Source organism: Pinus tabuliformis, chromosome 2_2 (assembly GCF_031772625.1).
Source record: "Pinus tabuliformis cultivar Carrire ecotype Pingquan chromosome 2_2, CPIR1, whole genome shotgun sequence".
NCBI lineage: Eukaryota > Viridiplantae > Streptophyta > Pinopsida > Pinales > Pinaceae > Pinus > Pinus tabuliformis.
In genome coordinates, this window is record NC_142300.1 from 433,927,351 (window position 1) to 433,954,700 (window position 27,350).

General features: G+C 40.4%; 1 protein-coding gene across 4 annotated transcripts in view; it reads right to left on the reverse strand.

Annotated features, from left to right (window-relative positions):
* Positions 1-5,157: 5,157 nt before the first annotated feature.
* LOC149193118 (cation-chloride cotransporter 1-like) overlaps positions 5,158-27,350 on the reverse strand; it is a 291,136-nt gene continuing 268,943 nt past the window's right edge. For 3 of the 4 annotated variants that reach the window (XM_089404786.1, XM_089404785.1, XM_089404787.1), the window contains one exon: positions 5,158-6,754. In XM_089404786.1, the coding sequence (XP_089260912.1) occupies positions 5,679-6,754 (1,076 nt within the window). In that variant the 3' untranslated portion in view covers positions 5,158-5,678. The remainder of the gene's footprint in view (positions 6,755-27,350) is intronic. The other variant, XR_016254409.1, reaches the window with a different exon arrangement.

Sequence of the window (27,350 nt, forward strand, 5' to 3'; positions counted from 1 at the left end):
ATTTTTACAAGTTAATTTTATTTATTTTTTTTAATTTTTTATATTTGATTTTTTTCATGTTTTTTATTTTTATTTTTTATGTTTTATTACCAACATGAAAATCACCAACATTTAAAAAAACATATCTACACTTACATTAGAAAATATAAAGTGTAAAAAATAAGTCTTCTAAATAACAAGTGTCGATGTTGCATAACACTTTTAAAAATCAACATGAAAATCACTAAAAAAAAGCTGATGTTGCATAACACTATTCAAAATCAGCATGAAAATCACTAACATTTTAAAAAAAAATTGTTCATACTTGATACATAAGAAAATTTAAAGTGCTAAAAATATAATAAAAAAATATTGTGTATTCTGAATCACCACTTTTCAAAATCGGGTGATTTTTTACTACCTCAAAAAAACAGGTACTGTGTAATTTTCTCGTTTGATCAGAGACTGTGTTCTAGATGATATGCTAATTGCATTGGCTTTATGATTACACTTAACATTTGCATAATGTGATCATGCATGTTAGGGTAGGATGCATTGCATGCTGGTTTTCTCATTATAACTAACATCATATGATATTATCATGCTAGATTAGTTGAATTTAGATTAAATTGCATTTAGAATATATTTTATTTCTTGTTGATTTTATGGCCTAATATTAAGCATGGATGATCATAAGCCACCACCAAAAACATGTTTCCATGTGTGCTTGGTCTTTGATATGTGTAGGTAATAGGTCTGGAGTCCTAAGAGATTGTTGGTGTTCTCTTGACCTCTTTGTTCGAATTCGTTTGTGCACTCTTCTGAGAGATCATGTCCCAGTCAGAGCTAGATGTTATCCACCAACCATCAGTAGTGTCCATAGGAGAAAATGTTTCTCCTATATGGTCCTCAAACAGTGGCCGACAGCCCCTTGCAACCACCAGATAGCTCGATGTGCCACTATTTCCACCACATGAGCTAGACACATGCTCCCTCGCTCATCTAATTATATCGTATGCTTGAAGTCGGGCTTTCCAAACCCAAAGGTACGACTTTTCATTATGTAGTTGGGTAATTTTGTTTACTTATCATGGATACTCTTGGGCACGGATTAGTGGGGGGATTCGACAGAAAGAGTGGGCTTGGTTTGTACTCGTCTCATCTGTCCAATTTGATGGTTGGCCTTGTATCCTAGTCTCATGGGATCTCCTTTATTGGCTACTAGTTTTAAGGGTGGCACTACATGGGAAACCCAGATTTTGGTTGTGGTCATGTTCCTGACACTATATACATCACCCCCGTTTTCTCATTATAACCCCATCTAGGTCCACATTTGTCCATTGGGTGCACAAGGAGTTAGCCTCCCCTACCCCTTGTCCACACCTTGGGTCGAGCCTGGAACAATGCCTTAGAGGTTGATGCAGCTAAAAGAAAAGAAAAAAGGCATAATTCGGTCACTCTCAACAGGTAATATACCATAAAATGCAAAAGATGGTTGAGACATACACACTTAACATGTGGGCAAAAGCCAAACATGAGCTATACCCCTATCATTATGGCCATCACCCTAATTCATAGGGTCCCTCATATTGACCCATTTCATCATTAAAGAACCCATGATTGTTCCAACCCCTGGTAGGCGATGAGTTGCCCCACCTTAAAGGGGCATCCACTGTTATATATTACACATCATGCTCTCATCTTCTCAAGCCCCGAACAATTATAAAAGAAAATTCAATAAAAGGTAAAAGGCATATGAAGAAAGGTGGAAAAACACATGTACCCAATTGTGGGCTTCCCTTATTATGGCTACCCTTGTATTGTGGCATGTGGCTTGGAGCCTTCCCTTGATGCCCCATTCTATTTTACCATTATATCACGTGCCACCTTCCATTTGATGGATGTACCATGGACATGTCACCCTCTTAGAGGCTAAAACCACCTAATATAGTCCTTGGTTAACCTTCTTCTTGAACTTGGAGACACTTGTACGTTCTAAAGCCCATTATGGAAGGGCATGCCACCATGAAGTGTCCACTTGGTTCCATGATATGCAAGCTCATTTACTCAACTATACTAATGATCTATTATACTGGAAGGTGAAGGGATGCATTGGATTTTATACAAGATTGCAGGTTGGTCTTCATCATCTGGTTTGGTTTGGTCCAAGCCCTCTAGAGGGTCATATTTGTGTTTGTAGGTTGAGCATTGAGAGCCACGGGTCTCCACCATAGCCCGAAGAGGGTTGCCACTTCATGGGATCCTTCAATTCCACCTATTGCTTGCTCGTCTTCCACCTTTTGGATGATGACGATGCACCTGGACCACCTTTCCCAGTTGGCTCCACTCTTGCACCACACAATTGGCAATTGATCCAAGGCCCAGATCAAGATGTGTCTCACCGTGGAAGATAATGGGAGGGCTTGCGTTATTCTTCCAACCCTTACAAATGGGATATAGGCTTGTTCGATCCATTTGGAGACCCATGCGGACATTTTGTGCCCCCATTCCCATTTGGGAATACCACAGATCATTTGCTTGGATATCAAAGGGCCAACCCCTATATCACTATGTTTGGAGCTCCATCATCCACCTTGGCACACATTGGATTGCATTAGGCCTCTTCAATGGCCCTTCGACCTATTGTATTTATTATTTTTCCCTCTTGGAAGCTTATTTTGTATCATGGAGCTATCATGGTGGGCTTGTCACCAAGGGATGTTATTTTTGCACATTATTTTATTAGTTGAGGCATTATTAGGCCTAATTAAGCAAATCGAACTCCTTAGGGAGGACATATATTGATGTGATGATCATTTCATTTGATCATCACTTGGATTTGAACTTGTATCTCTTTTTGAGAATTTCACTAGCCTTATTGATGGACGAATTGGATTATTGATGCATTTAGATGTTTGGAAGAGTTTATCTTTTATCTTGGAACTTCGATTTCTTGCATATTGATGATCAAAGGATTTTTGCTACACTTGTAAGTGTCATTTTCATGTTTTATTTCACATGTCTTCTCACTTGTGCAATGTATGAATATTTTCACTCATGATGCTGGTGTAGCTGCCTTCATGAAATGCAAATTTGTTGAACTTGTCTTTGTGAGGGTTTTTCATATGTTTCATGTAGAAGTATCAAGTATATGATTGTCATTATTACCTTGATAGGTCATCAAATGTAGCATCAAAGTATAAACTTTCCTAGTGACCTAGTTACTGCCTCTAGGGCCATGCCAAGTTGCTAAGAAACTCCTTGATTGAGTATAAGACATCTTTAGACATTGTATTACATTGAATCCATTCTCCCAATAGCCAAGGCACTGGTCTAGTCCTAGGTGATCATCAAAACGAAGATCTCTTTCACCTCCTTTACTTCTTTTCTAAACCCCAACCTTGGTAGGTCTCCTAGGGCATCACATGAAATTAATTGTAGCCATCCAAAATTCAAGAATAACATTGAGTTGTCCTTGAGGGGTCCTCCAATTTTGAAGCTATTTCGATAGCGGGTTTTCGAGTTATCTCAAGCCCTAGCTCGAAGATCGTTTCTTCCCTAGTTTTCCTTTCGTTAGTGGTTTCATTAAGGATCATTACACCCCAATTTCAAGACAGATCTTACCTCATTAATCATTTTCTCCTCCCTCACTTTGTCAAGTCCATCTCTTTGAAGTTTTACCCCACCCTTGACCTTGTTTGGGCCCACTAGGTCTTCTTTGTGGTCCCACAACCTTGTCACTCCAATTTCACACGGATTGCTTAGAAACCCTATCATTCTAGGATCCTTTGGCTTAAGGCATTTCATATCAAGACCTACCCCTCAAACCTAGGTCCAAGTTTCCTTCTAGCCCTTCTTGGAGAGCCATCCATCTTGCTTCCAAAGCAAGCAATCCCTATCATTAGAGACTCTCTTTTGAATACGCTTGGAAATCACTACCCTCACATTATTGATACATTTATTCTAGTGATTTCCCTAATACATGTACTCTTCCCATTGGTGAAAGTTTGTAAAAGGCATGGAGCTTTAGCTAAGGTGATAGTGGGCTATCGCTCCATTATTGCCCCTTGACCTAGTAGTTGCTCTATAGGAACCCCTCCTAGGACCCCTGCTAGTTTGAGCGGTAACAATCCCGAAATTGTTGTAGTCATGAACTAGTCACCAAGATTTGGTAAATTGTATGCATTTCTTCAGATAGGTGCATGCTTTCAAATTGCTTCTTACAATCATGGTTAAATTACTAGGATGTTAATGTTCTAGGAGATAACAACAGTTCGTAGACTTTCAGAAAATTTGTAAGGAAAGGATTACCACATCGCTTCCTTCTGTATTTCAAAATGCTCTTGTTAATATAGGACATTGTTACCCATTCTTTTGAAATATACTATTCAATCCTTGTGTCTGTTCAGAAGGGTATTCTCTTCTAAGTTGTGTTTCAACAATTTTTGGAATTATCCAACAGTGACGACCATACCAAGTTTTTAATGGGAAGTGTTGTAAACAGCGAGTGCTCAATTTGATGTTGATATCCTCATATTGACAAAGGTGTTTTTCTCTAAATTTTTTGATGAAGCCAAATTTAACTAAATATGTTTCAAACACAATTTAACTAAACAGAAATAAAAATTGAGCACACCCTGTAACTAAAAAAGTGCACATCAATTGGATTTAGCAGGCCCTTGACAGCATTTAGACAAAAACTCTAAATATGTGGAAACAACAATGATTTGGATTTACATTACATAGCTTGCACTGAATAACCGTTAATCAGTATTTTAAAAGGCCTCAAGTTTAACCCATTTGTTTGCAATCATTTCATGCTTATACAAGCCACGTTATAGGTAAACATGTACATGTAAGACTAGTCTGAGGCACAGTTTATACGCATACAAATAAGGATTATTATTCCTTTGTTTGGGGGGCAAACAACTGCCACAAAATTCTGCTAAAATTGCATGAAACAGCTGAGCTTTAGTAAACAAACCGAGTAAAACCTTTTTCTCCTTCAGTTCTAGGGTGCCTAGGAGCCAAGCAAAAACAAGCCCAAAACCAACCAAGCACTTCAGAAACCTCCCAACAACCACCTTTTGAAATTTGAAGATATCTCTATTCCTGCTTCCAACTTCCCCGTCTTTGATTCCCACATTGAGACAATCGGGAATGACCATTGCATACACCTAATTTCTAAAAGTTATTAAATTTTACAATATGATATGTAACAGTCAGTGTTTACAATCACTAGAAATAGCCATGACATATTCCCGGGAAAGTGAATAGTAATGAAACTTGAAAGTAGAACATGAGGTCAATTATTTCTGTTGAACAATGAGGAGATCCACACCCATGAAGAAAAATGAAGTAAAATGAACGGTGAATTTTCAAGGCAAATTTGGAATACGTTACAATATAGCCCTTACAGCCATTACTGGAATATAAATGAAACAACAGGGAGAAGCAGATTACGTGACATTTCTGAACACTGTAAAATCCAAAATGAGGGAAACAGTTAGACCATATGACCCCAACTTGGAAGGGTATTGGATATATTATGATATCTAATGTAGGTAGTATTACCGTGTGCTCAAATAGCGGAAGGTTCGAAATCTGGAAAAACTGCACTTAAACAAGATTGTTAATAGGAGCACTAAGCACCAGCTGAAAGATAAAATACTTTCCTGCAATATTGTATGAAACAAAATCTATGTGAAAATGGTGATCACATCTCTTGTATACCCTCTGACCATCAAAAGCCTAGGGATTCCATCAACAAGCAAATCCACATACTCCATATAGAAATAGGATGGATGCTGCGGAGGTGGTGGTGGGAGGCTGACGAGGACCACAGCTGCCATTCGAGAATATCGCAGAATAATGTTATTAAGCTTTAATGTGGTATACAGAAACTTGTCCACTTGTTGTTCATTGTATTGCACATTCTTACGATCATTGCTGGATCTCAAGTACTCAGCATGTGCAGCTATACGCTTTCTAGATTTTGAAAATGCATCCATGGCATCCTCCCTGACTGCCATTTCTGCCTCACTGTCCTGCCGGTGGGCTTCCCAGGATTTCATTGTAACTACAATCACCTCAGCTTGCATCCGCAAGTCATAAAGAAATTTTTTAACATCTGCCTTAAGCTCTTCAGCTTCCGTGTCTTCTTCAGCAATGCAAAATACCTGAATTTTACAGTTCTCAAAGCTATCTCTTGCCCTTAGTAGCTGAGACAACAACAGCATTAAGCCCCCATCCCGAACTATCCAATAAAGGTCAATTGTGCCATATTGTTTCTGATATTCACTAGGCCATTCATCTAATCCTTTGACTATAACTACTGCTTTGTTTGCAATAGCGCAGTCATTAATAATGCTGACAAAAGAGTCTGGAATATTGTTAGCGCTTCCCTCTCTCCAAATTTCAGGATATCTCATGCAAACTATGTTTGGCTTCAGATTAGCAAGACCCATTGTCTGCACGATACCTCTAAATCCTTGAGATATGTTCTTTGCAATAATAACTTCAGACACTCCTTCACAATTTTTGTAATCAATATATTTGGTTAGAAGTCGACTAGCTTGTCGAGCTTCCTCAGCTTTGTCTCTGTAATTACCCTCCAATATAGATACAAAAATTGACATTCCACGTCCCTTTTTCCGCATACAATTGGCAAAGTCAGCCAACTTTGGATGGCAAGGAACATCAGGTGGTAGAATTCCCCAAGGCTTACAAAAAATCAATGGGATAGGATACCAGTTTTTTGGGTGGACTTGATTCCCTGCATGCACAGAATAGTTGAGCATTAGTGATCCTAGCAAATTGCACAGTTACTCTCATATGGTCAGATATTTCTTGTGACCAAAGGAGAAACACATGTAGAACTTCACAAAAGGGCGCAATAAGAAATTAAATTAAATGCATCAAAATAATGAAGGCACCTATTTTCAAGAAAGAAAAGGAAAATAGAGAAGAAGGTAGACTGAGTGCATTGAACCATGGTCTAGATAGAGATGTTGAACTTTGAGGTGATTGCGGTGATGTGGTGATGTCCCACATTCAAAATCCATCAGCATAACTACCTATATTAACACCAGTCTTCCAAACAAGGTGGTTAAGGCTAAGTGCAAGTCTTGGATGATTTTGATGGAATAAATACCCTTTATTCACAGCTCTTAGTCAAAGGTAGTTTTTGTGTATCAACGAGATATTGCATGGAGTTTCATACCCTCTCCAGCTGATTAAAAAGGGATTTAATGACACAAAGAAGAAGGTAGAAAGATTGTAAACAAGCTAGGTGCTCGAGATCCTGAAAAAATGTTTTACCTGCATTGAATGTTGAATGTACTCATGGAGCTTGATGCAAAAACAAACAGGAAATCTGTAAATTTTACAATGATGAGATTTGATATTCTATGCATAAGCATTAGAAAGAAGGCCCAAATCCATTCCATGCAAAAGCGAATTTCACATATCCAATGTTATCAAAAAAGAAAACATGAAGACTATATTTAGTAGGTTGCAAACCCATTTGAAAGAAGTATAGCAATTCAAATAGATTTATGAGTACACATATATATGACAAGCCTGGACCCAGGTAAGATAGACATAAAGTAAACCAATAAAATGCTTTTTATTGAAACCGATGGAGTACATCAGATGCTTCACTAAGTGTATAACAAAGCACCAAAGCTGGGGCGTATCCTATCAAGAGATATTTGTTCATGATTATTAAGGAGGCAACAAATCAGAATAACTTTTTTTGCATCTTTTGAGATGTAAGACTTGTTGAGTTTGGAAAAGTTCATCAGAGTTGATGACAATTTGGACCTGCTTAACAAGTCCCTAACCTGATCATGCATGCAAGCAAATTTCAAATAAATTCTATAACCAGCAGAATATTGGTTGATATATATATCTTCTACCACTTTGTAATTATCATCATTTTCAGAAGAAAGGACTGAAACTTCCTTGATGGATGTATTACTTATCAATTATCTTCCCAACTATTGGTACAACTACAAACTTCAATTTTATTGGCTACTTCATTGAATTCATCGATTTACCAAATGGATTCATCTTCATTCTAATCATTGATGCCATCTTTAATTTTCTTAAAAGATGCTTGAATGACTTGTAGTGATGGGCATATATTCTTAAGAATTTCCTTTCCTCTATCTTTGTAATGTTCTTCAATATCTAGAAACATACAGAGAAAGTTAGTAATAAACATTGGCCAGTTTACTACAAATTTCTAGGTTTTTCATTGAACCATATAAAGCATCCATACGTCAACCAATATTTCAGAGCCATTTTAATAAATTTCTCACCATCCAAGGCTAGGATGTCTCCACAAGTTATCATGTCATTACAATGTCTAACACACTCCAAAGGGCATATAAAGTCCCAAGTGAAGTGTGGAACAGGAATCATCAATGTCCTCCAAAGGACCATGTCTATGCAAGCACCATCATCAAGTAGGGGCTCCAAGCACCAAGTGAAGCCATATGATGTATGTACAAGATTCAATGCAAATAAAATTGAGTGATGTTCCATGTAAAATCCGTCAAGCTAAGTTGCACGAAATGCCGAAATGTCTGGAAGTCTCCGAAACGGGTACAGCTGGAAACGCGGCCCCCCAAAAATGGAAACATCGGGGGAAATGTCATACATATATGTATATGTATATGTATAATTATTTTTATAATTAAGTTAATAACGCATCTTGCAAGAAAAAAAGAATGAGACACATAAATGACATTTTAGAAGGAAAAGTCAGTGTATGTTAACTCTCATAGATGATTAAATGATTGAAAATCCAATATTATCATCTACAAATGAGGCTGTACATCCAAGATTCGAAAATCAGCCTTTACACATGAGGCTTTACATCCAAAATCAACCTTTATACATGGCTATATGTGCTAAAAATGAAACATAACATATGCTAATGACGAGCACAATTACATATCTTATAATCCTAGTCTTCCTCTTCATTAACAAAAATAGAACAAGTTGCTTTTTTTAGCAAAACTAGAGCATGGATTGATTAGAGATAAATTAGTTTGCGGAGTGATTAGACATAAAATTTAGTATTATATTAAATCTATTTTGGCCATAGAAGGGTCCCACTACCTTCTCGGGTGCTTGAGTGAGTCCGTAGAAGCGAAAACATCACGAAAATGGGTCAAAATTGGCCAGAAATGGGGCAGATTTGGGCCGAAGCGCCATAGAAATCAAATTTCTGGCCAATGCAGGAATATGCAGAACACCCGAAAGTGTTCTAACCTTTCCACCTTGCAACTTCAACTTTACTTTTCCACGACCAACGATTCTAGCCTTCCTATCATCCCCTAAGAAAACATCACCACCATCGTATTTCTCATACTCGCAGAACCACTCTCTATGGGGAGTGAAGTGAAAGGATGCACCTGAATGAATCAACCATGCCTCATGATCTACATGTGTACTTGAATAAGCCAAGTACACATCCCCACCTTCATCGAAGGTGTTTTTCCACTCTGCAGATGGAGCATCATCAGATCCCTTTCCTTTGTCAGGAGCTTTAGATTTACAGTCCCTTTTGTAGTGTCCTTCCCTTCTGCATTTCCAGCAAACCACCTTTACAGGTTTTCCTGGAGAATTAGATCTCCCTCTAGATTTAGATCTCCCACTCGATGACTTATATTTGTTTTTGTTCTGGGACCGTCCTCATACAGAGAAGGCATCACCATTCTGGCTCTCCATATTTTTCTGTCTCATCTCCTCCGTCAGCAAGGATGAGACTATTTCATCAAACTGCAAGGCAATTGCATTGCTACCTATTGCAATAACCAAACTATCCCACAAATCTGGTAGAGAACACAATAAACTGATGCACTTATCTTCATCTGATATTTTAATATTAACAGACAATAACTGACTTACCACAGCATTAAATGCATTTAGATGCTCTGTCACTGAGTCTTCATCTTTCATCCTTAGGTTATACATCTTTTTCCGTAAGAACAGTTTATTCACCAGAGACTTAGATTGGTACAAAGTCCCTAACTTGTCCCACAAAGCCTTCGTCGTAGCTTCCCCTGATACATTCAGCAATACTGAATCTGAGGCACACAATCGTATTGTGCTCTTTGCCTTCCGATCTAACTTCTTCAATTCTTCATCAGACACTCCGGTTGGTTTAGTACCTAGATCTACCACCATCCACTGATCTTTATCCACCAACAGATCCTCCATCTTGAGTTTCCACAACTCAAAACTCTGACCATTAAATTTCTCGATCTCTATCTTTCCACTGCTCGCCATCTTCTTTCACCACCAGAATCGACCTCGCAGATCTCCCACTGAACAAGGTTTACCACAGGCCCGAGCGAAACCCCTCAGCAACAAAGGCGTCCCATTGAAGCCAAAACAACTCCGATACCAAATGTAGGTTTTAACCCCGTATAGAAATTACCTGCATACGAATTCTAAAACATAGAAAATAAACAATGCGAGAGCATAACATATAAAACACATACACAGAGATTTTCCCCTGGATCCCAAAACCAGAACTACCAGTTTGATTTTTCATTATGTTCCTTTCAATGTTACAATACATATTTATACAAGCCGAAGCATCCAATACCATGGACCGAAAACCATCGCGTCCAAAACCATGTGTGAAAATCATGCACTAAAACCATAGGTAGGTCCGCCCAACCTAATATAGGGTCCAAAAAAAATTTCCCAGGCGCTGCCCCGAACCCCGTAGAGGGAGGGGGCTACCTGCCCCCCCTCAAACCCCCCCGTGACCCCCCCCACTACCCCTTGCCCCCCTCTACCCCTTGGTTCACTACGTGGGCTAGTCGTGGAAAGAATAACACAACCCAACACAGCAGTGTTTCAGTGGCATTTCCAAATCATGAAACACCACCCAAACGTTTCGGTCGCGTTTTGGCAACATTTCAGCATTTCGAGGAGTTTCGAGTATAGGGACGCCACCTCGGGGGTTGTTTCCAGCAACACAGCCATCAAGTAGACCTCCTTAGCTATCTTCTTCAAATTTCACACTAGCTTATGACTCTATGCAATTTGTCAAGTTTAGGTATTGGACGACCATCATAGAACGCCAGTACCTAAGAATTAGAGTATTTCCCAAGAAACCAATCAAGGTGCAAGTGTGAAATGATGATAGTATGACTTGAGTTTTACTTCATGGGGATGGTGTCTTTGACACGCAAGGCCACATGTGATATTCATCCCCATAATAACCTTCATAGAGGGAGCACTTTATGCATTGAGTTACCCTTTCCTCAACACTATGTCTTTCCAACCCATTCTTGCTTCTTTCTTATATTATTTGGTTTTTATTTGTAGACCCCCTTTTGATGTATATGTGTTTCATTGCATAACGATCAAGATAATTCAATTAAGGCCTTCCTCAGTCATACACCATTGCATTAGGACTTGGGGTGATGACTTCATAGAAAGGAGGTAGAGCTCAAGCTTCTTTGGCTTTTGATTTATCATTAATAACCCTTTCCTTTTGCATTTTGAAATGTGTATCACGCTCTTTTGTTTTTTAATACAAATTCATCAACCACAGGTATCCAAGCCCCTTCCTTGTTGAATTTCCACGATCATGGGTCTAGGATAGAATCTTAGAATCTTTGATGCTACCAAACCAAGAACCTCAACAAAGCTACTTTGCACAACGGAAAATAAATAGCAGTAAATCACACATGCTCAAGTATAGAGAACTTTTAACAAAATATTGTACAACAACCCAATCTTTGTTATATTAAACCAACTGAATAATACAACAGTCTGGGGCTTCCATACAAGGGATACAAGATACAATGACAATCTTGCCGCAAACTCTATGTCGTATCTCGTCATGTCGGTCCTTTGCTCTCATTCTGCTCTCTAGCTACCCCTTATTCCATCAAAGAACAACACATAGAGTCTCCAAGAAGGCTGCCCCCTATCACTATTGCAAGCCGCTTCTGCTACAATGAACATGAGATGATCCAATCTGCACTTAGAGAGTTGGCCAACACCTAAGCTCCAATCTTCCAATCTAGTAGCCTCTTTCGTCCATCAAATAGCTACACATTAGGGTCCAATATTCACCCAACCTTCAACTGTCAACATCAATTTATGACTGCTTGTCAAGGGCTACTTTGGGTAGCCAACATGTTGCCCTCCACCCGTCAAATGGCACCCAATACTTCACTGCGAAATCCGCTCCTAGTTGGGTTTCTAACAACCCAAGTCAACCCCGACAAATGGATCCCACACGTTGCTCATAAAACTAATTCAAAATTGATCCTTCACTGTAGAATCTACCCACTGGTTAGGGCATCTAACCATCAAGTTTTCCCCTCCTCTTTGGCTTCCACAAGTTACCCAAACTGTCCACACTTGGACAACCTATCCACCTAGCAACAACTTCAACATAAACACAACATATATACCTCCTTTGACTGGTATAAAATGTTGCAACTTAGGCTCCTAGTTAGGGCAAGATGACAGACCTTATCAGCCCACCCAAACACTTCCAAACAACCTCAAATTACTACAACCTACCTTCTTCTTCCTGGAGTTGACATCTCCCTAGAACTAGTTCTCAACCCCTCTTTAGTGTTGCCCAAACAAACCTGTAGTCTCCTATAGGCTACAGCCACCCTATGGCTCCTTAAATGGGAAAAGAACCATCCCTTAGGATACTCCAAATCATCCCAGAATTCACCTAGGAGTTGCAACCTGGTTGCTCCTCTACTCGGACCTGCATAAGAGATCAATTCCAACCCAAAACAATCCTATTCACCTCCACGTTCTGTCCTTAAGTCACTGCGGCTTCTTCAAAAGTTGTGTTACTATGAAATGTTGCACATTGGATAATAAAATGGCCTCCATACACCTTCTATTTATATGCATAAGAAGGGCTCCACCAAATTCTTGACCAGACACATCTTTTGGACATTTCCACTTTAAGCCTACATAACTTGAGTGCCCAAAAATTCATTGTTCACTTAAAAAATGCATATCTCATTAAGGGCTTCTCGAAATTCGATGATTCTCAAAGCGTTGGATTCTCCTCGCTGTCCTCTATCATCTCCATCCATCACATGTCCAAAATGCTCCATGGTTTTGGACCAAACATCGATGGGTGCAAAACCCCAACCTTGAGTTACAAGCCCACAAGTGACTTTTGTGGTGATCCAACCTCCAAACCTTAAACCCAAGGGCTTGGAGTACCTCCCAAGCTACTCAAGAATCAACACTCCCTCTTAGTGAGGGAGGTACTTCCAAGACTAGGAAGTAACTCATTATCATCATCACTACTCACAACGCTCGGCCAATTCCTAGCGCTCACCACTCTATCCCTGTAGTATGAACTATGCCTCTCTCGGAACTGTGTTGTCACTGCAAGCATCCTGTTTCTTCTTCTTCTCCTGGAATGTCTTCCACTCTCTCCATGATTCCTTCTTGGCAGCTGGGAGCACCCTTGCTCCCCACTGGCCACGCGCTCTTCTTGGGTTGCGAAGTCTCACTCTGACTCTGCAAGCTCCCGCTAGAACTCGACTCCCTTTGAGCCTTTGGAACTTGGACTTTCTTCTTTCGAACCTGTACCTGCCCCTCTAAAGCCTGCACTTGCTTCTCTGGAGCCTACACCTGGTCTGCATGCTTCTTCTTCCCATGATCTATAGGCTTGCCCATCAGCCTGTATAGACCATGCTCTCTAACTCCAAGCACAATACCTACAGAGCTAGAGCCTCTAGGTATGATGTCTTTCCTTCCCATCCTGGAATAAGACCACAAACCCCTTCTTCTCGACCATCGAGACAAATATCACACTATATATGAGTCTTGGTACAAATAGTACATCCTGGACCTATGGAAGAATCTAGGGCATTCAAAATTAAGGTGATTCTTCTTAGCATGATAACAGTTTGTGAAGTGTTTTTACAGTTTATCTAAGCTTGGTCTTCTTTACATTATTAGTGTGTGTGTTTACTTCATCAAACTGCGATCAAAAACAAAAGAGACAAGCACACAAAATATTTGGCTTTCTACCAGGGCCAAAACCTCTCCCTCTTGGAGAGGAAAACCCGCACAAAATTCTTCTTATAGAGATTCTAATTGACGAATACCAAGACCATGACCCTTGATACTTTTTGCCACTCCAAGACCAAGACATCAATCCTCTTCTTTGTTTACTGCTAAGATCATCATGATTGTTGTGTCAATGAAATCATCAATGTTGCATCACTGTTCAAGAATCTAGGGCATCCAGAATTAAGGTGATTCTTTTTAGCATGACAACAATTTGTGAAGTGTTTTTACAGTTTATCTTAGCTTGATCTTATTTACATTATTAGTGTGTGTGTTTACTTCATCAAACTACTATCAAAAACAAAAGAGACAAGAACACAAAATATTTGGCTTTCTACCAGGGCCAAAACCTCTCCCTCTTGGAGAGGAAAACCCGCACAAAATTCTTCTTATAGAGATTCCAATTGACGAATACCAAGACCATGACCCTTGATACTTTCTGCCACTCCAAGACCAAGACATCAATCCTCTTCTCTGTTTACTGCTGAGATCATCATGATTGTTGTGCCATTGAAATCATCATTGTTGCATCACTGAGATCTTCACTGCTGCTTCTTCACCATATCAATGAGATCTATTGAGATCTTCACTGTGATCTTTATTCTATGCTTTCATTGATGCACTGAGAGCTTCATTATGACAATCATCATGATGACTATTTCATCATACTTCCATAAGCACTAGAATCATCATTGTACCTTAAGATCATATGCCAAGAGAGTATTTCATGATATATATGTCGAGACTGTAATGATAACTGAGGGATCACTTATGCCGAGACTGTGAGCCTTTTATCATCATATAAATACATCCATCGAGATTGTGATAATGTTCTAGATCCTTACCCTTTTATTGATGCTGAGACTGTAATGGTTACTGCTCACCGAGACTGTAATCCTCTTTCACTTGTCATGATTCCAAGACTGATCATCTTTGTCATTGCAGTAGACATAGTTATCACCGAAATTCTCTCCAACATGATTATGCCGAGAATACATGTATGTCGAGATAATGTTCATAACTGAGATAGTATATATATATGTGTGTGTGTGTGTGTGTGTGGAGGCTGATCCATCCATAGGTGACTGCGTTCTGGAATGAACTCCGAGTTGGTATGCTGTTGTAGGATCACCGTGATACATATGTTTAGACTGCTTAGGAGACAGGTCGAAGATACATTCTCCTGTAGTGCGAGTTGCAGGGACTTGCCTCCCTCTTTCCTTCATCCGAGACCTAGTCTGTCTGCCCTTATACCCATCCGAGGTGCAGACAGACCCTACAATAGTTGCCCTAAGGCAATGCAGATCTGCTCCTTCTTTCATGCGAAATTTCAGAGAGGAAATTGCGAGTTCTCCTTATTTCATTTGCGCTGACCCTAGACAGGTATTTATAGTGGTTTGTGCTCCTATATTGAGCTGACGTGAATCCATGAACCGTCATGTCTTTTATCCAAGCCGACATGACATTTAACTATGTATTTTAATTCATTTTGGAGCCGACATGAAGATCTCCTTATTGTTTTACTTGCAGACTTCTTGTGCTTGCTTTCAGAGGATTGTTCTTGGTCCTAGAGGGCTGCTACACACTTGTATACATTTCCATAGGCTCATGAAGAGCTTCTTTACACATGACATGACTCTTTGACATATAAATAAAATCCTAAAGACATCAAGAAGAAGTCTTTTACCTAGTGACACTTCTTGCTCATGAAACCCATGTAGCAAGGCATACAAAAATAATTTATTTCCTTTTATTACATCATTTACAAAGATCATGTCATTATCAAGACCGAACCTAGTTAAACTTTCTTCAATAGGTACCGCATCACCTGTCCTGTCTCCATCCTTAATGGCACAACTCCCGATCCTCGAATCTGCTTCTAACTCTTGATGCCCAACACCATGTGCAACTTCGAGTCCCATTCAACTAGAGTCTCGAAAACCTCATATGACCCTGTCATATGTTTTGTCACACCACTGTCCACGTACCATCCATCCTCATCGATAGTACCCTATGAGAAATGAGAGATCATAGCAAATTCCTCCTCCTCCAATCTCTTGGTGAGAGCATCTATCTCAGCAAAAGTGGCAACACCGGTGACCTGCTTCCCTTTTTTCTTCTCGTCATCTCCCTTCTTCTTCATCGAACATCTCGACAAAAAATGACCCATCTCGCTACAGTTGAAACACTTGACTTTACTCAAGTTCTTCTTCTGCTTACTCTTCATGCGTGCTGCAAGTGCCATGTACTCATATGCCCTCTCCGTTGGATGAAGATCCTCGTCTCGCAAATCTTCCTGAATGAAGCCGTCCAACAGCCTATTCCAGTCTGGCAATTTGTCCCTAGCAACGATCCCTTTGATGAAGGGCTTCCATTCTGGAGTAACCCCTTTCAAGGCTATCCTCACCATATCATTCTCTGAAATAGTCACACCGATGGCAGCGAACTCATCTTTGACCTGAGACAATCTCGTCAAATACAAAGTCACTCCACCCTGAAACATCTTAGTGGACTTCAACTTATCCTCCAATACCAGTACACGGTTCTCATTCTTATTCTAGAACAAATTCTGAAGAGCCATCCACATCTCATGTCTAGTGTTCTTCCCGGACAAATGAGGTATTAGAAGATCATTCACAACATCAAGGACGATCAATCTCGCCCTCGTATCCAAATCCTCGGACACTTCCAGCTCCTTTGAGTCAATTGACTTCTTCATGGCTTTCTCGATGAACTCCCAGATCTTGTTGGGCTGCAAGACCAACTTGATCTTTTCCTTCCACGGTCTATAGTTGGACAACCCCTCCAACATGTCCTCATACCGGAGACCATCTTGTAACTTCGACATTGTAGTGAGAACTTCACCTACAATGTGACCAACTCCTCTTAAGTTGTACTTTGTTGTGCACTTTGATGATTCATTGTCTTCCAAAGTAGCTCAAACACCCTCTAATACCATGTTGAATTTCCACGATCTTGGGTCTAGGATAGAATCTTAGAATCTCTGATGCTACCAAACCAAGAATCACAACAAAGCTACTTTGCACAACGGAAAATAAATAGCAATAAATCACACATGCACAAGTACAGACAAATTTTTACAAAATATTGTACAAATATGTACAACAACCCAATCTTCATTATATTAAATCAACTGAATAATACAAAAGTCTAGGGCTCCCATACAAGGGACACAAGATACAATGACAATCTCGCTGCAGACTCTATGACGTATCTCGTCCTGTCGATCCTTTGCTTCCATTCTTCTCTCTAGCTGCCCCTTAGTCCATCAAAGAACAACACATAGAATCTCCAAGAGGGCTTCCACCTATCACTGCTGCAAGTCGCTTCTGCTACAATGAACACAGGTTGATCGAATTTGGTCTTCTAGGTTAGCCAACCCTGACCTCAAATCTGCCAATCTAGTAGCCTTTTCATCCATCAAAGAGCTAGACAATAGGCTCCAATCTTCACCCAACCTTCAGGTGTCAACGTCACTTTATGACTACTTGTCAAGGGCTACTTTGGGTAGCCAACATGCTGCCCTCCACCAAGCCAATGGCACCCAATACTTCACTGTGAAGTCTGCTCCTAGCTGGGGTTTCTAACAACCCAATTCAACCCCAACAAATGGATCCCATAGGCTGCTCATAAAACTAATCCAAAACTGATCCTTCATTGTAGAATTTTCCCACTAGTTAGGGCATCTAACCACCAAGTTTGCCCATCCTCTTTGGCTTCCACAAGTTACCCAAACTATTCACACTTGTACAACCTATCCACCTAGCAACAACTTCAACATAAACACAACATACATACCTCCTTTGACTAGTATAATATTGCTACAACTTAGCCTCCTGATTAGGGCAAGATGACAAACCTTATCATCCCAACCAAACACTTCCAAACAACCTCAAATTACTGCAGCCTCCCTTCTTCTTCTGCCTGGACTTGACAACTCCCTAAATCTAGGTCTCAGCCCCTCTTTAGTGCTGCCCAAACAGACCTGCGACTCCTTAAATGGGAGAATAAACAGCCCTTAGGATACTCCAAATCAGCCCAGAATTCACCTAGGAGTTGCAACTTGCCTGCTCCTCTACTCTGACCTGCATAAGAGATAAATTCCAAACCAAAACATTCCTATTCACCTCCACGTTTTGTCCTTAAGTCATTGCAACTTCTTCAGAAGTTGTGTTACTATGAAATGTTGCAGATTGGATGAAAAAATGACCTCCATACACCTTCTATTTATATGCATAAGGGTTCCACCGAATTCCTGAAGACAAACATCTTTTGGACATTTCCACTTCAAGCCTACATGACTTGAGTGCCCAAAAATTCATTGTCAACTTCAAAAATTCATATCTCATCAAGGACATCTCAGAATTCGACGATTTTCGAAGCGTTGGATTCTCCTCATTGTCCTCTATCATCTCCATCCATCACATGTACAAAATGCTCCATGGTTTTGGCCCAAACATCAATGGGTGCAAAACCCCAACCTTGGGTTCCAAGTCCACAAGTGACTTTTGTGGTGCTCCAACCTCCAAACCCTAAACCTTGGGGCTTGGAGTACCTCCCAAGCTACTCAAAAATTAACACTCCCTCTTGGTGAGGGAGATACTTCCAAGACTAGGACATAACTCATCATCATCATCACTACTCGCAACACTAGCCCAACTCTTGCCGCCCACCACTGATGTAATCCTTGTAGCATGAACTATGCCTCTCTCGGAAGTGTTGTTGTCACTGAAAGCATCCTTTCTTCTTCTCCTGGAATGTCTTCCACTCTCTCCATGATTCATTCTTGGTAGTTTTAGGAGCACCCTTGTTCCCCGCTGACCACGCGCTCTTCTTGTGCTGCAAAGTCTCCCTCTGAATCTGCAAGCTCCTGCTAGAACTCGACTCCCTTTAAACCTCTGGAACCTGGACCTTCTTCTCTAGAACCTGTAGCTACCCCTTTAAAGCCTGCACCTGCACATACTTCTCTAGAGCCTGCACCTGGTATGTCTGCTTCTTCTTCCCATGATCTATAGGATTGCCCGTCAGCCTATATAGACCATGCTCTCTAACTCCAAGCACAATACCTGCGGAGGTAGAGCCTCTAGGTCTAAGTCTTGCCTTCCCATCCTAGAATAAGACCTCAAACCCCTTCTTGATCATCAAGACAGATATCATGCTATATCTGAGTCCTAGTACAAACAGTACATCCTAGACCCGCATCACCCGTCATGTCTCCATCCTCAATGGCACAACTCTCGATCCTCGGATCTCCTTCTGACTCTTGTCGCCCAACACCATGTGCAACTTCGAGTCCCATTCAACTAGAGTCTCGAAAACCTCCTATGACCCTGTCATATGTTTTATCGCACCACTATCCACGTACCATCAATCCTCATCAATAGTACCCTGCAAAAAATGACAGATCATAGCAAAGTCCTCCTCCTCCAATCTCCTGGTGAGAGCATCTATCTCAGCTGAAGTGGGAACACTAGCGACCTGCTTCCCTTTCTTCTTCTCGTCATCTCCCTTCTTCTTCATCGGACATCTCGACGAAAAATGGCCCATCTCGCCACAGTTGAAACGCTTGACTTTACTCAAGTCCTTCTTTTGTTGACTCTTCATTCATGCTGCAAGTGCAATTTCTTCATCTGCCCTCTTTGTTGGATGAAGATCCTTGTCTCGCAACTCTTCCTGAATCAAGTCGTCCCACAACCTATTCTAGTCTGGCAATTTGTCCCTGGCAACAATCCCTTTGATGAAGGGCTTCCATTCTAGAGTAAACCCTTTCAAGGCTATCCTCACCATAGCATTCTCTAAAATAGTCACACCGACAGCAGCAAGCTCATCTTTGACCTGAGACAATCTCGTCAGATACGAAGTCACTCCTTCACCCTTCAACATCTTGGTGGACTTCAAATTATCCTCCAATACCAGTACCTGGTTCTCGTTCTTATTCTAGAACAAATTCTGAAGAGCCACCCACATCTCATGTGCAGTGTTCTTCCCGGACAAATGAGGTATTAGGGGATCCTTCACACCATCAAAGGTGATCAACCTCACCCTCGTGTCCAAATCCTCGTACACCTCTAGCTCCTTTGGATCAGTTGGCTTCTTGATGGCTTCCTATTGACCTACAAGACCAACTTGATCCTTTCATTCCATGGACTATAGTTGGACAACCCCTCCAACCTGTCCTCATACCAAAGACCAGCCTACAACTTCGACATTATAGTGAGAACTTCATCTACAATGTTGAGTTTCCACGATCTTGGGTCTAGGATAGAATCTTAAAATCTTTGATGCTACCAAACTAAGAATCTCTACAAAGCTACTTTCCACAGCGGAAAATAAATAGTAGTAAATCTCACATGCACAAGTATAGACAATATTTTACAAAATATTGTACAAATATGTACAACAACCCAATATTTGTTATATTAAACCAATGAATAATACAACAGTCTAGGGCTCTCATACAAGGGATACAAGACACAATGATAATCTTGCTGCAGACTGTATGTCGTATCTCGTCTTGTCGATCCTTTTCTCTCGTTCTACTCTCTAGCTGACCCTTAGTCCATCAAAGAACAATACAAAGAGTCTCTAGGAGGGTTGTTGTCTATCACTGCTGCAAGTCGCTTCCACTACAATGAACACAAGCTAATCCAATTTGCTCTTCTAGGCTGGCCAACACCTGAGCTCTAATCTGCCAATCTAGTAGCCTCTTTCGTCCATCAAAAAGCTACACATTAGGCTCCAATCTTCACCCAACCTTCACTTGTCAACATCACTTTATGATTGCTTGTTAAGGGCTACTTTCATTAGCCAACACGCTGCCCTCCACCAGTCCAATGGCACCCAATACTTCATTGTGAAATCTGCTCCTAGTTGGGGTTTCTAACAACCCAAGTCAACCCCAACAAATGGCTCCCATAGGCTGCTCATAAAATTGATCCATCACTGTAGAATCTACCCACTAATTAGGGCATCTATACATCAAGTCTGCCCCTCGTCTTTGGCTTCCATAGATTACCCAAATTGTCCAAACTTGGACAGCCTATCCACCTAGCAACAACTTCATCATAAACACAACATACATACCTCCTTTGACTAGTATAATATTGCTGCAACTTAGGCTCCTAGTTAGGGCAAGATGACTCCCTCAAGTGACTCCCTTAAGTTCCTTCCCATTTTTTTCATCATCTTGAGTTTTCCACAAGTGACGCCCTCACCCCTTGTCGTATGATCTCAACTGACAGTGGGCCCTTTCCCCTTTTTGAATATAGTGTCGAGGAAGAGCCCCTCATTGATTATACTTCACCTCCTTGGACACACCCTCAGGGTTTTGACCACTCCATGACCTCCCTTCTCCAATATAACCATCACTTGGAGCAACCTATTTGTTGCACTCCTTCTTTCCCTCATCCTTCGTTCCCCTCTCATCACAACCTTGTGACATCTACAAAGAACAATAATATGAGCAATGATTGTGATAAGAAGTTCTTAAGGATAATCATTCATTCCACCATTGTGTGCTAAGAAGGAAGACTCCACACTTCTAGGATTGTCCAGTGTTCCTTCTCTTACGGATTCCTCCTACCTCATATGGAAACCATATTTTCCCACCTCTTCAAGTTTGCATTCACTTTGGGATTTAATGCATGAGTGATCATATAGGCGGGCATATTTATATTAATTGGATGATATGTTGGTTCCATTGGCTCTATGATTACACTTAACATTAACTTTGATCATATGCATTGTAGAGTAGGATGCATTGCATGCTGATTTTTGCATTAGGACTAACACATAAGACACCATAAAAGCATGTTGCCCCATGCGATTAGTCTTTGTTATGTGCAAGTAACAGGTCTATGGTAACCGAGACATTGCAGGTGTTCTCATGACCACCTGCTCAAGCAGCTTCGCCTGCTTGTCTGAAACATCATGTCCCAATCGGAGCCAGATGTTACCCACCATTTTGCAGGTGATATCCCTAGGAGAAAAAATTTATCCATGATGGTCCTCAGCCACCAGCCCCTTGCAGCCACCAACTAGCCTGATGTGCCATTTCTCCGCCCCCTAAGCCAGCCATGTGGTCCCTCACCCATTTGTCATGATCGTATGTTTGTAGGTGGGCCTCCCAAACCTAAATGTATGCCTTGTCATTTGGTAATTGAGTATTCTAGTTTACTTATCATGGAAACTCTTAGGCATGGATTAATGGGGGGATTAGGCGAAAAGAGAGGGTTAGGTTTGTGCTCTTGTCCCCTGGACCTCTTTAGGATGTTAACCTCAGCCTCTAGTCCTGTGGGACCTCTTTTACTGACCTTTGAGCTTTAGGGATGGTACTACATGGGAAACCCAGATTTTGGTTGCGAGTTTCTGCTCCCTCATCCACATATATCACTTACGTTCTACTCATAATAACCCCATTCATCATTCCTCCCACCTGGGTCCACATTCCTCCACTAGGTCCACAGAGTTAGCCTTCCCATCCCCTTTTCCCACACCCTAGGTCAGGCCTGGAATGATGCCTAGAGGTTGATGCAGCTAAAAAGAAAAGAAAAAGCATAATTGGCCACATTCAACAGTTTATCAGTTCTCTCATTAGGCCATCTGGTCAACACTAGGCCAAATATCTTCTTCAGAGTCAACACCCTCAATTAATTTATGGTAGAACCGAAGAGGGTGCATTAGGCAGCAACAAGGCATATTTTGAGTTTTGTGCATGGCACAATCGAGTATGGGTTGAGATACACTCGAAGGGGTAACTTCAGACTATGTGGATTCACAGATGCAAATTGGGCAAGCAGTTTGGTAGACAGTACAAGTACCTCTAGGTATTGCTTCAGCATGGGATCAAGAATGGTTTCTTGGTGTAGCAAGAAGCGGAAGTCAGTAGCACTGAGCTTTGCAGAACTAGAGTATATGGCAGCAAGCACAGCGACGTACAAAGCTATATGGCTTCGAAAGTTGGTGCTAAGCTTGTTCAAGTAGAGGATGGAGACAACTAGTGTCTACTATGATAACCAGAGTTGCATCAAGATTTCTGAGAATCCAGTGTTTCATGACAAGTCGAAACACAGATATTTAGTGTCATTTCATCAGAGATTATCTACAATCCAGCTACAATATGTTCCCACAGATAAGCAGGTTGCAGATATACTCACAAAAGCTCTAGGTAGAGCTAAGTTCATCTATTTCAGAGAACATATGGGTATGGTGGAGAACCCGTTTCAGTAGTAGGGACAACTTATTCTAGATGCTTCTTAGTTGCAACAACAACAGATGAGAGGAAGTTGCAATGTAGATGCAAAGTTGGCAGCAGTGTGGCAATGTCATCAGCATCACATATGCAGCATCAGAATTAGGCAGTGGTTGGTGGGCAGTAGCTTGACATGATCAGCGTGACAGAGGGGTGGTACAAAGATAGGGTCTTGTGACAGAGTGTGCAGCACTAGAGAGAACACCTTCCTCGCTAAGAGGGAGTGTTAGTTTTTGTAGCATAGGAGGTGTTATAGTCTAAAAACTTTGTGGAGAGGCTAAAACACATGAGATCTCCATAACCCAGAAATCGTTTCAGGAAATTCCACCTAGAAGTGTCTCAATTAGATTATTAGCCTATTTTCAAATATTTCCTAAGTCTAAACTTAGAAAATTTGGTTAATTAATCAGTGTTAATTGAATAAAGTGTGAATCATCTAGAAACTCAAACGGATCGACTGGGAAATAATTTGGGCCCTTTATTAAGTTTTAACCGTGGTCGTTGTAGGTCCAACAGAAGATTATAAGAAGATGTCGATGGGTAGATGGAGAACACATCAATACAACGACTCAGTGATCTAGGCAGATCGATTTTTCTAGTAGCATAATGATTCAGCAAGAAGATTGAGTAGCAAGTGGCAGAGGAGTGAGGCAGTGTTCCGGTAGAGGTTTCAACTACCGGAAGAGTCAAATTGAAGGAGTGCGAGTTTGCCCAAAGTGACTGCACAAGGATTTTGCAGGCAGCAACAGCAAAACAATTTGATCTAACTGGGGGAGAAATCGATTCAGTGGTTGGTGGTCGGGGTTTTCATCAGGAGGACCAGTGAATTCATTCCAGAGCTAGAAAGAAGTAGAGCTGAAGATTTCAGAAGATTCCGAAAGCAACAACAACAAGGCTTGTGCAAGTACTACGTAGAGGCTGACGCAGAAGGAAGTACGAATTGTTGAGGGGCCAGTTTCGGATGCTGAAATCACCTGCGGGGTGAGGAAAAATCCTCGAAATAATTTTTCCAATGATTCTCTCATATTGCATAGTTAGTTTGGCATCCAAATTATTGTACTCAGATTTGTTGTTGAAGAATAATAATAAATCCTTCATCTGCTACACTAGCTTTTCCATGTTGGGCATTTTCGGGACAATTGTCCAAAAATAAGGGTGTCATAATTCTTGTGTGTCCTAGAATTTCCTAGTTTCCAGTGTTTTGTTTTCCCCTGTATTTTTATGGTGAAAATTGCAGTTGTGATTTTATTCATTGTTTGTCATAGAAAATAAACTGCATAATTAAATTTACAATTAGGAGAATAATTTCCAGTCATTGCAACAGATGAAATTTTCACACACCAGATCTCTAGGAGGGTATGAATATTTTGTTACCTTCATCGATGACCATTTTAGGAAAACCTGGATCTATTTCTTGAAGACCAAAGATGAAATCATCAATCTCTTCAAGGCGTTTAAGGCTCTAGTAAAGAATGCGACAGGGAAGAAGATCAAGGTACTTCACTCAGATAATGGGGGAGAGTACACAAATAGTTACTTCACAAAATTTTGTGCGAAGGAAGGCATCAGGAGAGAGCGAACAGCGCCATACAATCCACAGCGGAATGGGGTAGCGGAGGGACAAAACAATTCAATAGTTAGGGTTGTGAACGCAATGATATATGATCAGGATTTGCCCAAGTTTTTATGGGAAGAGGCTTGTAACACAACAGTGTATATCCAGAACATGGTTCCTCACAAGGTTTTGGGGAAGATAACACCAGAAGAATTCATCTCAAGTAAGAAGCCAAAAGTAAGTCACTTCAAAATCTTTGGCAGCATAGCTTATTTCCATGTCGCAGGTGAAAACACGCTAAACAGGATCAAACTGCAGAGAAGGGGTTCTTCGTTGGGTATAGCAAAACCTTAAAAGCAGACAAGATACACATTCCCTGTAGCAAGAACATTATCATGAGATGAGACGTGAAATTTATGGAGGATGTTGTCGCGCGGATTGGCACGACAACGCTCAGATCGGGGGCTGTCACTCTGATCCCCGATCCCTCCGTTTAAGCCTGTCTCCCGCGGCTAAGGGGGGTAGACCCTGTGAGGTGATGGAGGCCAACTGCCAAACAGTTGGGCTGGGAGACGAGATGCACGATTGAGATAAGCACTAAAATGATTTGATGAATTGAGCAGACCAGTGCCTTAAAAGATCTAAATGATTACTAGCTAGATGATATAAGAACATGAACCACGGACAGCAATCATTTATTATCAGATAAAGAGAGCAATGCTTTAAATATCTAGTAAAACCACAAAGCTCTTCAAATAACGATATCCAGCAAACTAAGAGAAATAAATTGCTTTAAACAACAGTGAAACCAGATATCTACTTTGGATTCAGATCTCAGCGTGAAATATATGCAATGATAAACAACTGAATGTGGTAAAAGTAATTCTCCACAAAAAAAGAAATTTTTATGCTTTTCAAATATATATATATATTTTAAATAAAATCTTAAACTCCTAAAGGAAAACTAGAAATTATCCTAGAAAAATTTGAAAAAAGGTAAAACTGAAACTAAATCCTTTCTATTTCATTTTCATAACAAAATTTTAAAACTATGTTAAAAAAAAAAAAAAAAAAAAAAAAAATCTAAAATCTAAAACTTAAAAAATTAAAACATTAACTAAATAAAAACTACAGCAATAGCCTAAAAAAATTTTAAGAAATCCTTTTTTATTTTTTATTTTTTTTATAAAAAAAATCTATACAAAAGAAACTAAACGATTTATTTAAAAAAGTTTAAAATCTAAAGAAATTTAACCAAAATCTAACTAAAAGAAAACCTAAAACCCTAACATTTTCATTTTTTGATTTTTTTTTTATGAAACTATTTAGAAGGAATTAAAATCCAACTACATGAAAACTATAAAAAAAAGAAACTATGTAAAACGAAACTAAAAAAAATAAATTGAAATTTAAATCTAAAGCAAAACCTAAGACTAACCTACGCAATGCAACCGATTGAGCTTACGCTGGCCTTCAACTGAAAAACGATTTCATATAACACAAATACGCATACCTGTGGCAGTCTTCAAACGATGGCGGATAGTCGATGATGATACGTGACTCCAGCAGACCAAGAAATATACGCAAAGGGTTCCGCAGGCAATTTCTGGTGTGATGTGGAAAAATAGACCCTCGACCAGGCGAATCTATGGATTGAGATCTAATAATCGATGAAAATGCTGGTCACGTGCTTGGTTTGTCCGTTCATGTCTTGTGTTTGCAGGGTATGAATCACCTCAAATCGTTTCTGAATTTGCCCATATGCTGCTGCGGATAAGCACTTGAATCGGTTTAGAACGTACCTGGGCAATTTCGACTGAGCTCTACCTGGTACTCGATGGAGAAAAACGGACTTTCAGGAATCTCCTCATGCAAAACCCGTGAGTCACTCAGCCCGCGTGAATTGTTTGAAGATTTGCAGACGGCGGGTATGATCTTCGAATTTTTGTTTGAAGGGCCACGAAACTCTCCTCACGGCAGCCACTAAATCGAAATTTGTGTTTCTGTATAACTGGTATGGGCACCTTGTTTTTGGAAAGCCGCCACAGAGAGGAATAACTTGATTAATACAGCAGACCCGCAAAACCCCTGAAGCCACCGGGCAGATTTTTCGAATGGCAGTTTTAGCTATTTCTTCACACGACACTTCTTGTTCTGCAGGGTCAGTCACCAGGTATCCTTGATGGCAACGAGTTTTAGGCTTGTCTTTTGCCACTAGAATCTATTGATCTGGAACCGAGAGCCTGAAAATTTGATTTATCAGTGCACAGAATGCTGAAGCTACAGAAAACTGGTAGAAAGCTTATGATCCCAATAACAATTTAACTTTCCTGCCAACATTGTACCTGCAAGAAGAAAAACAAAAACCCGGCAGATAATATGCAAAACCTAAAAGTAAAACCCTTCACAATTAACCTAGAATCACAAAAATTTTACAGCTCTGGACAG